The sequence below is a fragment of the Cyprinodon tularosa genome, unplaced genomic scaffold (genome assembly GCF_016077235.1).
Source record: "Cyprinodon tularosa strain WSP-4 unplaced genomic scaffold, ASM1607723v1 ctg593, whole genome shotgun sequence".
Taxonomy (NCBI): Eukaryota; Metazoa; Chordata; class Actinopteri; order Cyprinodontiformes; family Cyprinodontidae; genus Cyprinodon; species Cyprinodon tularosa.
The window spans coordinates 304,670-317,108 of NW_024039333.1; the positions used below are offsets into that span (position 1 = coordinate 304,670).

At 45.6% G+C, this 12,439-nt stretch overlaps 1 protein-coding gene across 3 annotated transcripts in view; it reads right to left on the reverse strand.

Moving 5' to 3' along the window:
• lrrk1 (leucine-rich repeat kinase 1) overlaps positions 1-12,439 on the reverse strand; it is a 92,708-nt gene that overhangs the window by 4,618 nt on the left and 75,651 nt on the right. For all 3 annotated transcript variants that reach the window (XM_038306836.1, XM_038306835.1, XM_038306837.1), the window contains exons 31-36: positions 10,254-10,405; positions 8,151-8,268; positions 7,952-8,068; positions 6,702-6,899; positions 6,392-6,606; positions 4,640-5,080 (exon numbers count right to left, since the gene is read on the reverse strand). In XM_038306836.1, the coding sequence (XP_038162764.1) occupies positions 4,640-5,080; positions 6,392-6,606; positions 6,702-6,899; positions 7,952-8,068; positions 8,151-8,268; positions 10,254-10,405 (1,241 nt within the window). The remainder of the gene's footprint in view (positions 1-4,639; positions 5,081-6,391; positions 6,607-6,701; positions 6,900-7,951; positions 8,069-8,150; positions 8,269-10,253; positions 10,406-12,439) is intronic.

Consider the following 12,439-nt stretch of genomic DNA (forward strand, 5'->3'; position numbering starts at 1 on the left):
GTAGACAGGTCTGGTTGGCACAGTCTCCTCTGACTGAAGCATGCCGTAGGACCCTCAGGGGTGTCCCGGTTGTACCAGGGGAGCTGTTTGGATCAGCTGCCTTGGAGGCGCTGGAACGGACTGCTCAGGCACGTCAGACTAGCCAGCAGCTTTCCGGCCTTCGCAGGAGCATACCTGCCTTTCCCCAGCGTTCGGGCCGCCCTGCCACTACCCCCAGCGTTCAGCCACGACCTCAGACTGGTGGCAGACCTGTTGGTTCCTATCCCCATGATGTGCGGCAGAGACCGAGAAGGGACTTTCGTGAGCCAGTCTGCCGCCCTGTTAGACAGACCCGGGCCTCAAATCCTGGACGCCCTCCCCCCAGAGCCCCCAGGGGCCGTGGGGATAGAAGATGATGCCACCGGGCCAGCCGTCGGACATTTTTCCCATCAGCAGCTGAATTTCTGGGCTGCTCATGCCGTAGATCCATGGGTGGTTGCCACCTTAACCAATGGCTACAGGCTCCAGTTCCGACGGCGGCCCCCCCTCTCACACCGGGTCAAGATGACTGTCATCACAGACCCGGTGAAATCTCAGGCACTAGACCAGGAGCTTTCCGCCCTCCTGGGCAAGGGGGCAATCGAGTCTGTAGATCCTCTGCAGCAACCCAGAGGCTACTACTCCACATACTTCCTTGTGGCCAAGAAGACCGGCGGTTTTCGCCCCATTTTAGATCTAAGGGGACTGAATCGGTACCTGAAGGTCCTTCCCTTCCACATGCTCACCATAACAGAGGTCCTTCAGACCATTGTGGCGGGAGATTGGTTTACATCAGTAGATCTGACAGACGCCTACTTTCACGTGCCTATTGCGGCAGAACATCGCCGTTTTCTCAGGTTCGCCTATCGGGGGCGCCATTGGCAATTCCGGGTGCTCCCATTCGGGCTCTCCCTTTCCCCGAGGGTGTTTACTCGATGCGTGAAAGCAGCCCTCTCTCCTCTACAGGCCTCCGGAGTCAGGATTCTGCCATACCTGGACGATTGGCTTCTTTGTGCTCCCTCTCAGGTAGCTGCCTCTCGGGATACGTCCCAGCTTCTACTTCATGTGTCAATGTTAGGCCTCAAAGTCAACTTGGCAAAGAGTTGTCTGGTTCCATCTCAGACAACCACCTTTCTTGGGATGCATCTGGACTCTGCTACCATGATGGCCCGTCCATCTGTTCACAGGGTGGACGACATACTCCAGCTTGTCCGTCGATTCAGACTGGGCAGGGAGTTTCCCTACATCACCTTCCTGCGAATGCTGGGCAAACTGACATCAGTCACTCGTGTCGTGCCCTTAGGGCTGCTCCTTCTGCGTCCTTTGCAGCGATGGCTCAACAGCTTTCGCCTAGACGCCAGGCTGCACAGGCATCGCAGGCTAATGGTGACCAGGAGCTGCCTCCATGCCCTAGCTCCTTGGCGAGACGGGACCCTTTTGTCCAGTGGTGTTCCAATGGGGCTAGTAGTGTGTCGAAGGGAGGTGGTCACCACGGATGCCAGCCTCATGGGCTGGGGTGCCGTGTGGCAACACAGAGCTGTTCGGGGTCTCTGGGACCCAAGGGAGCGCACCGAACACATAAATGTGCTGGAGCTGCGGGCTGTGCACATGGCCCTCAGGTGCCTTCTGCCCCACCTAGAGGGAAGGAACGTGCTGATTCGGACAGACAACACCTCTGTTGTTTATCATATAAACCACCAAGGTGGCACCAGGTCAGCACGTCTCTTGAAGGTGTCGAGGGATCTCCTGGAATGGGCGTATCCCCGTCTGTGTACCCTGCGCGCAGCGTATCTGCCAGGACGGCAGAACCAGGTTGCGGACTCTCTATCCCGCCAGGCACCTGCTCCGGGAGAGTGGTCTCTTCACCCCGACGTAGTGCGCATAATCTGGAACCTCTTTGGGCAGGCAGAGGTAGATCTGTTCGCCACAGAGGAGTCGACCCATTGCCTCCTATGGTATTCCCTAACCGGGATGGCGGGCGCACTGGGCCAGGATGCACTGGCTCATCCATGGCCGCAGGTTCTCCTGTATGCCTTTCCACCCCTCTCACTGGTTTGGCCGACTCTACGGAGGGTTCTCGAGCAGGGCCACAGAGTGTTGCTGGTAGCTCCGTTCTGGCCAGCGCGGCCGTGGTTCCCGCTGCTTTGGAGTCTGTGTCACGGTACTCCATGGCGTCTTCCAGCAAGGAGGGATCTGCTGTCTCAGTTGGGGGAACAGATATGGCACCCCAACCCTCAACGTCCCCAGCTGTGGGCATGGCCCCTGGGAGGCTGACTGGGTGTTCAGACACCGTGAGACACACCGTATTGAGTGCTAGGGCTTCCTCCACTCGGCTGCAGTATGCTAACAGATGGCGCCTCTTTTCTCAGTGGTGCTCTGCCCACAATGAGAACCCGCTTTCCTGCTCGGTGCCCACTATTTTGGAGTTCCTCCAGTCTCTCCTTGATAAGGGCCGCTCTCCTTCGACCCTTAAAGTGTATGTTGCAGCAATTTCATGTCTTCACCGAACTGTTGACAACCGTACAGTGGGGCGCCATGAACTGGTTTCACTTTTTCTGCGTGGTGCTCGTAGGTTGTGCCAGCGGCCAGCCCCACGAGCCCCAGATTGGGATCTGCCATTGGTTCTCACAGCTCTGTGCCACCCTCCATTCGAGCCTTTGGCACAAGCAGAACTCAAGTGGCTTTCCTGCAAGGCTGCTTTCCTGATGGCTATCGTCTCAGCTAAGAGGGTCAGCGAGCTACATGCTCTTTCTGTCAGCCCTAGGTGTATCAGGTGGAATCCAGATGGCTCTGGTGTTACCCTGTGGCCTAATACTGCGTTTGTGCCTAAGGTGTTGTCTCCTTTTCACCGTAACCAGCCATTGCGGCTCGCTCGGTTTCAGCCTCAATCTGGTACAACTGAGAATGAGTCGGAGTTGTTGTGCCCAGTAAGAGCGTTGGAGGCATACATTGCAGCCACCGCCAATCTGAGACGCTCGGACCAGCTTTTCCTATGCTATGGGGGTCCAAGGTTAGGCTGTCCTCTTTCTAAACAGCGTCTGTCCCATTGGATTGTGAGTGTCATCTGCCACGCCTACGCTGCAGGTCACTGCTCCCTGCCAGTCGGTGTGAGAGCACATTCCACCAGGAGCGTCACCGCTTCCTGGGCTGCTTTGAGAGGGGTTCCGCTGGAAGCTATATGTGCTGCTGCTTCATGGGCTTCCCCAACCACCTTCACCAGGTTCTACAGTGTCAATGTGGCTGCCCCTCATCCCCTGGGTCAGGTCCTTTTACAAGGTTCTGCTGGGCCTCCTCTGTGAGGTATGTGCTCAGGATTCCTTGTGACATTGTTGGCATTAGTCATTCAGTGCTTTCAGCACCGCCCTCTGGCGGTCAGTAGGGATGAAATAGAACGAAAGTTACGTATGTAACTACGGTTCTATGAATCCCGGATGACCGCCAGAGCTTCTCTGTCACTCAGAATCCTTGCTTTTGCGAGAAGATTCTGTAGGAGCAGAGCAAAGGATGACACCAGGCTATATAGCTTCTGAGTGGTCATCCGGTGTCACAGGTGTGACTCTGTTGGTATAATTACTCGAACTGCGCATGCCCGAAGGGAACATTCAGTGCTTTCAGCACCGCCCTCTGGCGGTCATCCGGGATTCATAGAACCGTAGTTACATACGTAACTTTCGTTTTAAATGTCTATTTTTAAGACTAGGCTTAAAACTTTCCTTTTTTATAAAGCTTATAGTTAGAATGGCTCAGGTTATCCTGAACTATCTCTATAGTTATGCTGCTATAGGCTTAGACTGCTGGAGGACATAGGGACCCCTTTTTATAAATCTGCTTTATTCTGTCTCTATTCTCCCTTTTTTGCAGAACCTATTAGTTCAATCTCTAACGTTATGCTCTCTCTGCTTTTTCTCATGGTAGCTTCATCTGGTCTGTTCCTGTTTGGCTGTGACTCCATCCTGGAGAGAAATATCAGCTGTGCTGCTGCCATCAACAACTTTGTTTATAGATCTTGAAGATTGGCCTGCTTTTCAGTGTAGTCCTCTTTTTCTGTCTGTGACCGGCTGGATGTGCTCTCTTCATCCGCTGACATGGGAGCTGGCTCGGAGCTCGTCTGCCTGGCTGTGTGTTTCCTGGACGGGGCCGCCATTTGCAGCTGCTTTTTTTATCTCTGCTTCTGTCTCCTTGAACCCCAGTCGGCCTCGGCAGATGGCCGCTCACACTGAGCCTGGTTCTGCTGGAGGTTTCTTCCTGTTAAAAGGGAGTTTTTCCTCTCCGCTGTCACTACAAGCATGCTTAGTGTGAGAGATTGCCTTCAAGTCAATGAGTCGACGCAATCAACTGGTTTTTCTTAGATAGAAAACTGAATCATTTTGAATGGATGATCTGGTGAACTGTAAAGTGCCTTCAGATGACATGTGTTGTAATTTGGCGATATAGGAATAAACTGAATTGAATTTATTCTTAGATTATTTTTTGCAGTACTGCTCAGTATTTCAGGACTCACCGGTTTAAAAAGCCCTTATTTTATGGGTAAAGTTTCAAATTTTGAAATCCAATCGATTGTTTTACTTGTTTAAGCCCACATTTAGCTGCCATTACAGGCCTGTCAGAGTGTTTTTCTTACCTGGGGATCCACAGGGTCCCATTCACCGGCAGCAGATTGAAGGCTTGCAGCTCAGGTGTTGCAGGGTTTATGTCCTCTGCTGAGTCCAGATTATCTGTATCTGTCTGTTCGTCCTGCTGCTCTTCTGAGTCCTCCGGGTTTTGAGGCAGAGGTAAACAGCCTCTACTTTTCAATAAGCTGCAGTCTGTGGTGCTCAGGGTGTTTGACTCTGGTGGTTCCAGAGAGCTGGTAGATGATAGGGAGCAATAGTCTGTCACAGAGTCCTGGTGCTGGATTATTTGAGTTCCTGCCTCCTCACTGAAAATCAGCGTCACGTCTCCGTTAGACCATTCAAGCTTCCCATTTTGGTCCGTAGTGTTAATATCTTCCCCTGCCACCACAGCCAGCCCTGCAGGGTGCAGCACGTCGAAGACATCCCGCAAAGGACTTCTGTCCCCACAGCTGAAATCAGAACAAAAACAAACTCAAATACTCCATGTGTTCACATTTCCCTCAGCTGGGTTTTAACCAGGATGTACGCTTTTGTAAGATGAGCTTCAAAAGATAAAAAAACGAAAAAAGAGAAGGGCTGAAATCAGTAGTCAATGTAGTCGATTATGAAGAAAATCAAAATAACAGAAGGGAAGCATATTTTAAGTAACTATAAGCATTTCTGCATATATTTTATTCTCAGTGGTTCAGTTTAAATTCCATGCAGTTCACCAAGGCTCCTGCAGAGGGCAGTCTGTCTTGGTATTTAGGGCGCCCTATCGATTCCTTGCAGAACTTAGAGCAATAATAGCTAAAAGTGTAAAAAAGTGAGTAAAATTTTATAAAATATATTTCTTGGACATAAAATGAACTTTTAGAATGATTTTATGTGAAAACATTGCTGCATAAAGATGAAAGATCTTTATGCAGGCTCATACAGTACCCCAATGCTCCATATGCTGGTGTTACAGTGTAACCTGTGACCCATCACATATTGTGACTCGGGAGGACGCTACATGGTTCAGGTAAAAGTGAAGTAAGGGTTAATAGGAAGCAGACTGCATCCCTTTGAGTCACAATACAGGATGAGTTACAGAGTTTGGTGGAACATCATCGATATATAAAGCTTTATTGTTTAGTTTCAGATTTCAAAGTTTATGAATATGAAGCTACATTACAGTCGATTTATTTACTTTGAATGTGTAACTGAGGGCTGCATGGTGGGGCAGTGGGTAGCTCTGGGTTTGATTCCCAGTCTTTCTGCATGGAGTTTGCATGTTCTCCCTGAGCATGCATGGGTTCTCTCCAGGTACTCCGGCTTCCTCTGGTGGTTGACCAGAGCATTTTCCCTATTCTCTAGCCTCCGCAGCGAGCTTCTTTTACGAACATACGGCTTTACGATCAACCGGAAGTTGTTCCGCGCAAGTATATTGCGATATATTTGCAAATATATATATTGTTTAATAAATTGTTTTTATAAACTTTTTTCTAAATAAAGCATTTTAAATGCCAAAATCATCACATTTAATCAATTTTAATGAAAAATCAGGCCTTAATTCAAAAATAATTATTTAATGACTTAATGATTTTTAATGACCTGCGGAAACCCTGACAAAGCATTAAGTTATATTGAAATATTAACGAGGGTTTCTAAATATTTAGGATTTCAAAATCTCCTTATTGTCTGCTTCCATGAGTTCAGACAAACAGAAAATGTAGTCGACTGCTTGTGTCCTACTTTGTTCATGAGGCAGTGGTGTTCCTGTGATCATGAGAACCTACCAGTACGATGCACACAGTTCGTAGGAGGCGGCGTAGTAGAGCAGCAGTGTGTTGCTGGTGTCGTCCAGGGTCCACACTGCTTCCTCTCCCCACAGACTGAAGCTGGTCGTCATGCTGATGACGGAGGACGGTGTCCTGTATGGTTCCAGCCTTCGGACCGCCTGAAGACTCGTCGTGTTGATAACCAGCAGGCCGGGGCCGTTGGAGAACCACAACTGAAGATGACAAAAAAATCACTTTTATCACTTTGAACCTAACTGAAAGGAAGAGCGCTGCGGTTCGATGCGGATAAATGCAGCTTCATGTTCACCTGCGAGCCGCTGCTGACCAGAGCCATGCTCCTGACAGGGTAGGGTCTCTGCCTCGGATCAGAGTCCTTCAGACCAAATATAGTCTTATTTAAGGTGTGAGAACACAGGTACGTTTCTCCATCGAGAGGAAGGTCGTCCACCAAGGTGTAGACGGCGACCAGACCGTCAGACATCCCTGCAAACACTTTGGCCAAGTTCTGGTTGGAGAAGAAAAACAGTATTTCCTTTTTTATCCCTATAGGCTACAATAAAATAAGTTAATTTCAAAGTTAGTGCATTAAATAGAATAGAAATCCCTTTATTGTCCCACAATTGAAAATACTGGTGTTTACAGCAGCAAAAAAATAAACAAATAAAATACTATTCTGCAAAGTGTTTTAACAATATAAATACTATGCACCTGTAGAATAAATAACCAATAAACAGAATGATATTTAACTATGATAGAAACTGTGCAAAAATCAGCATGAATGCAACAATTTATTGAGGTTGTTGGGAACAGTGATGAGATGACTTGTGTTGTTCATTGGCTTCATGGTAATAAACTGAATTTAACTAAATTAATTCTAGTTATATATGCAGTTTTTTCTAAAAACACCCATATGCGTAAAAGCCTCCCCGTCAGAGGGGGCAGCAGAGCCACAGCACTGACAAAAACAACAGCTCCAATTACAACCAGGAGAAGAAAAACATCAACAGTATAGATTGCAACAAAAAAAGAGATCAAAAACAGCCTTTACCTCCTGGCCTCTCTGGTTTTTGTCAACGTGAAAGCTGTTTGCTAAAGCTAGCATGTACATTAGCTAGTTTAGCCTGTGGAGTTAGGAAGCTGAGGCAGAGGCATCTCTTGTGAGAAAAAAGATTAAAATCTATTTTAAGTCCTCAGACTGAGAGGCAACCTCAGTATAAACATTTATACCTTACAAAATCCCAACACACACACTCTTCCCAGGGGAACCAACCCACCCCCTGCATAAAGAACTTTCTCACACATTTGGAGGAAAAACAATCTGAGTTCATCAAGGCCATTAGCTGTTAGGTTAATATATCTTTCACTGGCGAGATGGATCTCCTAACTCATTCTTATCTCTAATGACCTTCGTTTGGAGCCTGTGTGGCTAAGAACAAATATTTCTCATCATTTTTTAACTCCACAAGCCACAGGAAAGCTAACGTAACAAAAAGGATACCGTGTACACATCAGTTAACAACCCCATGTTTGTTTCCCCTCGTAGTCATGTGAGCTGACCTGTTCTCCGGCGGGAACGTGGAACAAACTTGTGACGACAGCTGGACAGGACAGCCGTTTCTGAGGCTGACTCAGAGGACACATGTCCTTCAGGCTGTAGATGAACACCTCCTGTTCCTTTGGAAATAATCCCACAGAGAATCAGAATCCTGCACGTCCAACATCCATCCTCCTCAGAAACCATATTATGGTTTCATACCTCAGTAGCCATCCACAGAGAGTTACGCATCTTCATCTGGCAGCTGATCCTGTTGCCAGGACAACACATCCTCTTGACCTCCACCTGGGCCTTCTCCACATTCACCACACTGTAGTTTCTGTAACAAACAGGCCATTGACACGCATTTATGAGGAGTGGGCGTGGTCTCAGCTTTGATTGGCAGACCGATTAAACGGCAAGACAATCAGAGCAATCTCATCAGATGTTTGCTCTCCATTGTCTCCATCAGAGAAGGAACAAATGGGGGTAAGAGAGGAAGTTTATGTGGCCGAGGCTGCCAGAAAAACATGTTTGATTTTATTATTTTGGTGCCTGCAATTTGCACCACATACCTAAAAAACGCTAAAATCAACTTCTAGCCGCAACAAACAGAAGGGGAAGAACCGCGCAGCTGCTGCTGGGGATTCCCAGTAACAGCGCACCGCCGGTATGTGGGGGTCTGAGCACCTCAGACAGCGAAATAATATTTTAAGACAGGATCGTAATCTTGATGAACTGACTGCTCAGACGATGTTTTGAGGTGGACTTTCTCATTTTAAAAACTACTTTTTTACCAGCTTATGACGGCAAATATAACAAAGCCGCTCTCTGCCATTGAACACAGAAGCATCAGACGCATCTGGACCCACTTTACTGGACGCGCTTCAGGAGCGTCAAAGATGCTCTTGAGGCACGTCGGACGTAATTAAGACAAGCATCAAAAATGAATCAGCAGACATTGTTTTGCTGCTCAAATCTGTGTATGAACGTAACATTACACTTCCTGATTGTTTGAATTAACCTATGAAACATAATATTGTACCTAAAGTGTCATGTCCTAATTATGAAACCTCCACCTCTAATCAAGCACAAATACTTCCCATAATTAGGACAAAAGTAGTGTTATTACAAAGACAAAAAGTTAATGTTGCAGGAAAAAGCGTTTCAGAGTCTAAATTTCAACATTTTCCAGGGGAGGATACCCTCGGACCCTCCTACGCCAAGCAAAGGCCTAAAGGTGTGAAAGACCAAGGTGTACATCCTATGAAATATTCCTAACTAAAAGCATAGTGAAAAGGCAGTATTTTTAATTCCGTTTTTTATGCGAGACAACTGTCAGCTTAAAAATTACTTTCATAATCCCACTTTACAGTTTAAGGTGGAATCAGCAGCAGCTTTGCATAAGTATTTCACTTACAATCTGTAATTGAAGGTGTTCTCTTTCTCTGCTGCAGGGCAAGCAGATAGAGGGGGAAACAGATAGGGGCAGGTCTATTGATCCACTCGCTCAGGAGTACAGAGTTCAGTGCCTTTTTTTGTTGTTGCCAGAGTCTCCATAAACACAGAAAACAGTCGTTAGATTCGGTGCTAGGTGCTTCTTTCAAATAAAGAGTCTAGGGAGGTCCCAAAAGTCGCTAAATGTCTCCTTGAACCCCAGTCGGCCTCGGCAGATGGCTACTCACACTGAGTCTTTTTCCACAGGAGGTTCCTTCCTGTTAAAAGGGAGTTTTTCCTCTCCACTGTCACTACAAGCATGCTTAGTGTGAGGGATTGCCTTCGAGTCAATGAGTCGATGCAATCAGTTGGTTTTCCTTAGATAGAAAACTTTAAATCTATCTGACTGGATGATCTAGTGAACTGTAAAGTGCCTTGAGATGACATTTGTTGTGAATTGGCGCTATAGAAATAACCTGAATTGAATTTTATTAAATAAGCGCTGAATTGGCAGCACTGATTTGTAGATGAAGTATTTTGTTTTTATACGAAAAAGCAACGTTGGTTTAAACAATCAGTTAAAAAACAAACCTACAACGTATCAGGAATCTGTTGCACTAATGTCTAAATAATTGACACTGGCCTTAAAAAAAAGGCATCGGTTAATTCCTAGATGCCATCTGCAGACGAGCAAAAAGCCTCACTGGGATTATCAGGATTAAATAAAACTTATTTGTTTCATGGTGCTATTCCCAGGTTATAAAGACAGCATTCTTCCTAAACAAGGTAAAACCATTCATTATTTAACTAATTATGTATGATTTCATTTTAAACCCCTTGGATGACCTTTACAATGCATCACCAGATCAGTAAGGAGTAGAAACCAACCTCTCCTCATTGTCTCCATTCCAGAACACAGCGCTGTATCCCTGCAGCTGCGACAGGAAGAGCTGAGACTGGCTGTCACACGACAGCAGGTACCTCAGGCAGGGGAAACTGGGCTCCTCCATCTGTCTCACACACCTGGATGCCATCGGCCTCTAAACACACAAACACATACATGTATGTTATTTCAAGAGTCTCTGCTTTCCAACGTATTCTGTTTACAGAAAAGGGTTGGAAAGCATTATAAATGACAAATGAGTCTATTTCTTCAACTCATTCATGTGTCGTTAGAAGCGATTAAAGAATTCCGGGCCCAGGCTGCATTTCTGGCTCGTAGCGATTGCCCGTGGATTAAAAAAAAAAAAATTACTCGAAAATAAATTGAAGAAAAATAAATTTAAAAAAGACAATCAAAATCGCTCTTGCTTTTGTCAGCTAATGGTAGTAAAGGAGAGCTCTGAAACTAACAGTATTAGCCAATCAGAAGAAGAAGGGGGCGGGTTTTAGGAAGCGTGTACCACCTCTTCTCGTTTCTTGCTGAAGTCGCCAGATAGATTGTGGTTCAGTGCTGAAGCTCTACACGTTCAACAGAGAGACGTGTAAAAACAATAAAAAATAAATAAATGAAGCTTTGTGTTTGGAGAGACGGACGATAGAGAGAACGGAATCGCATGGAGTGGGTACAATGCAGTTCATGAACTCTGTGGAAGATTTCACAACCATAGATAAAGCTCTCAAAAATAAATGGCGCTGGGCATGGAAGGAGGAGACGGGGCGAGATGGCGAGCCATTTAGCAGCTGGAGCAGGAAGTTAGGTGAACATGAATTTAGACCCTGGTCATCAGGCAGCTGTTCATGCGGCCGCGCACACTGCACGTTTGCCGGGAGCTACGGCAACAGATGATGTACCAGCGTGAATAACTGACCGTTAATGCGATTTAAATAAGGGTGTGTGCTTTCCTCGCCAAACACGACGCTTAGCAGCAAAACTGGATTTCAAGAGAAATGTGGTTCATGCAAGTGGTAGATATAGATGCACTTCTGCCATCTTCTGGCCGTTTTTGGTATTGAATTTTCAAAAGTCAAATTCAGTCTTTAATCCTTCATGCAATCTCTGATCCCATGCCCCCATACCCTCCTGGCATGGCTTAAAAAAAAAATATATATATATATATATATATATATATATATATATATATATGATTTTCTTGCCTGTGTTGAAAAAGTTCAGGCACAGGATTTTTTTTTTGCTTTACTCCCTGTGTTAGCTCACAGTAAAACTCCTAATTAGAAAGTAATTCATATCTAATTAAAAATGTACTAAACAGAACATTTTTAAAGAATATTTTTTTTATCTTTTAGGTCAAATGAGTTTCTGTTGTAGAGCCTTTAACCCAGTAACGTTTTTATTCACAGCTGCTAGTTCCTGTGAGATGCTGCACATTTTTAGAGATCTTCATGTTTTACTTCCTCATTTTTGCATACTTTTTTTTAGACCACAGAATTGGATCGCGGCCAATTGCAAGGCGCTGAAAATTTTGTTTTGAAAGCATTACAGTGCTCCTGAATGAGGAGGATTCAATTCAACATGGCAACTGTTTTAGTCCAGCCAAAGCTTTAAAGGACTGTAGGGCTGAGCTTAGAAGTTGGATTAATCATGATTATCAGTTATTAAGTAAGTAAAGATATTTTTAGAATACCTAGAGTAACAGGACATAATCTAAAACTTGTAATATCCTGAAAAATAATCCACCTCAACAGTAATTCATTAAAACTTATGGCACCCTAGAAAAGAAGCCATCTTGGGTTTCTGTGGGTGTCACCCCTATCACAGACCAACAGGATTGGAGAGTGCAGCATGGGTTTTAATTAATACAACAGTGTAGATCACCCATGGTGTTTTTAACATCCATTTGTTATTTTGTATTTGTTTTTATTTAGCTGCTTGGTGATCAGATTGGTAAATTTGTTAGATGTGCTGAATCCCTCCTTCCCGGTTAGTTTGAACATTTATTAGCCTACAGAAAATACATTTGCCCGAATGATGAAGTAAATGATGCTCTTTCCTTCCTTGTGTGTTCGCTTTAAATGTCTACTAGAACTAGAGTTTGCCTTCTTTAATCCTGCAAGTAGACAGATATACACATTTCCCAGGTGTTTTTCTTTCCCTTTCCTTCACTCTTCATGCT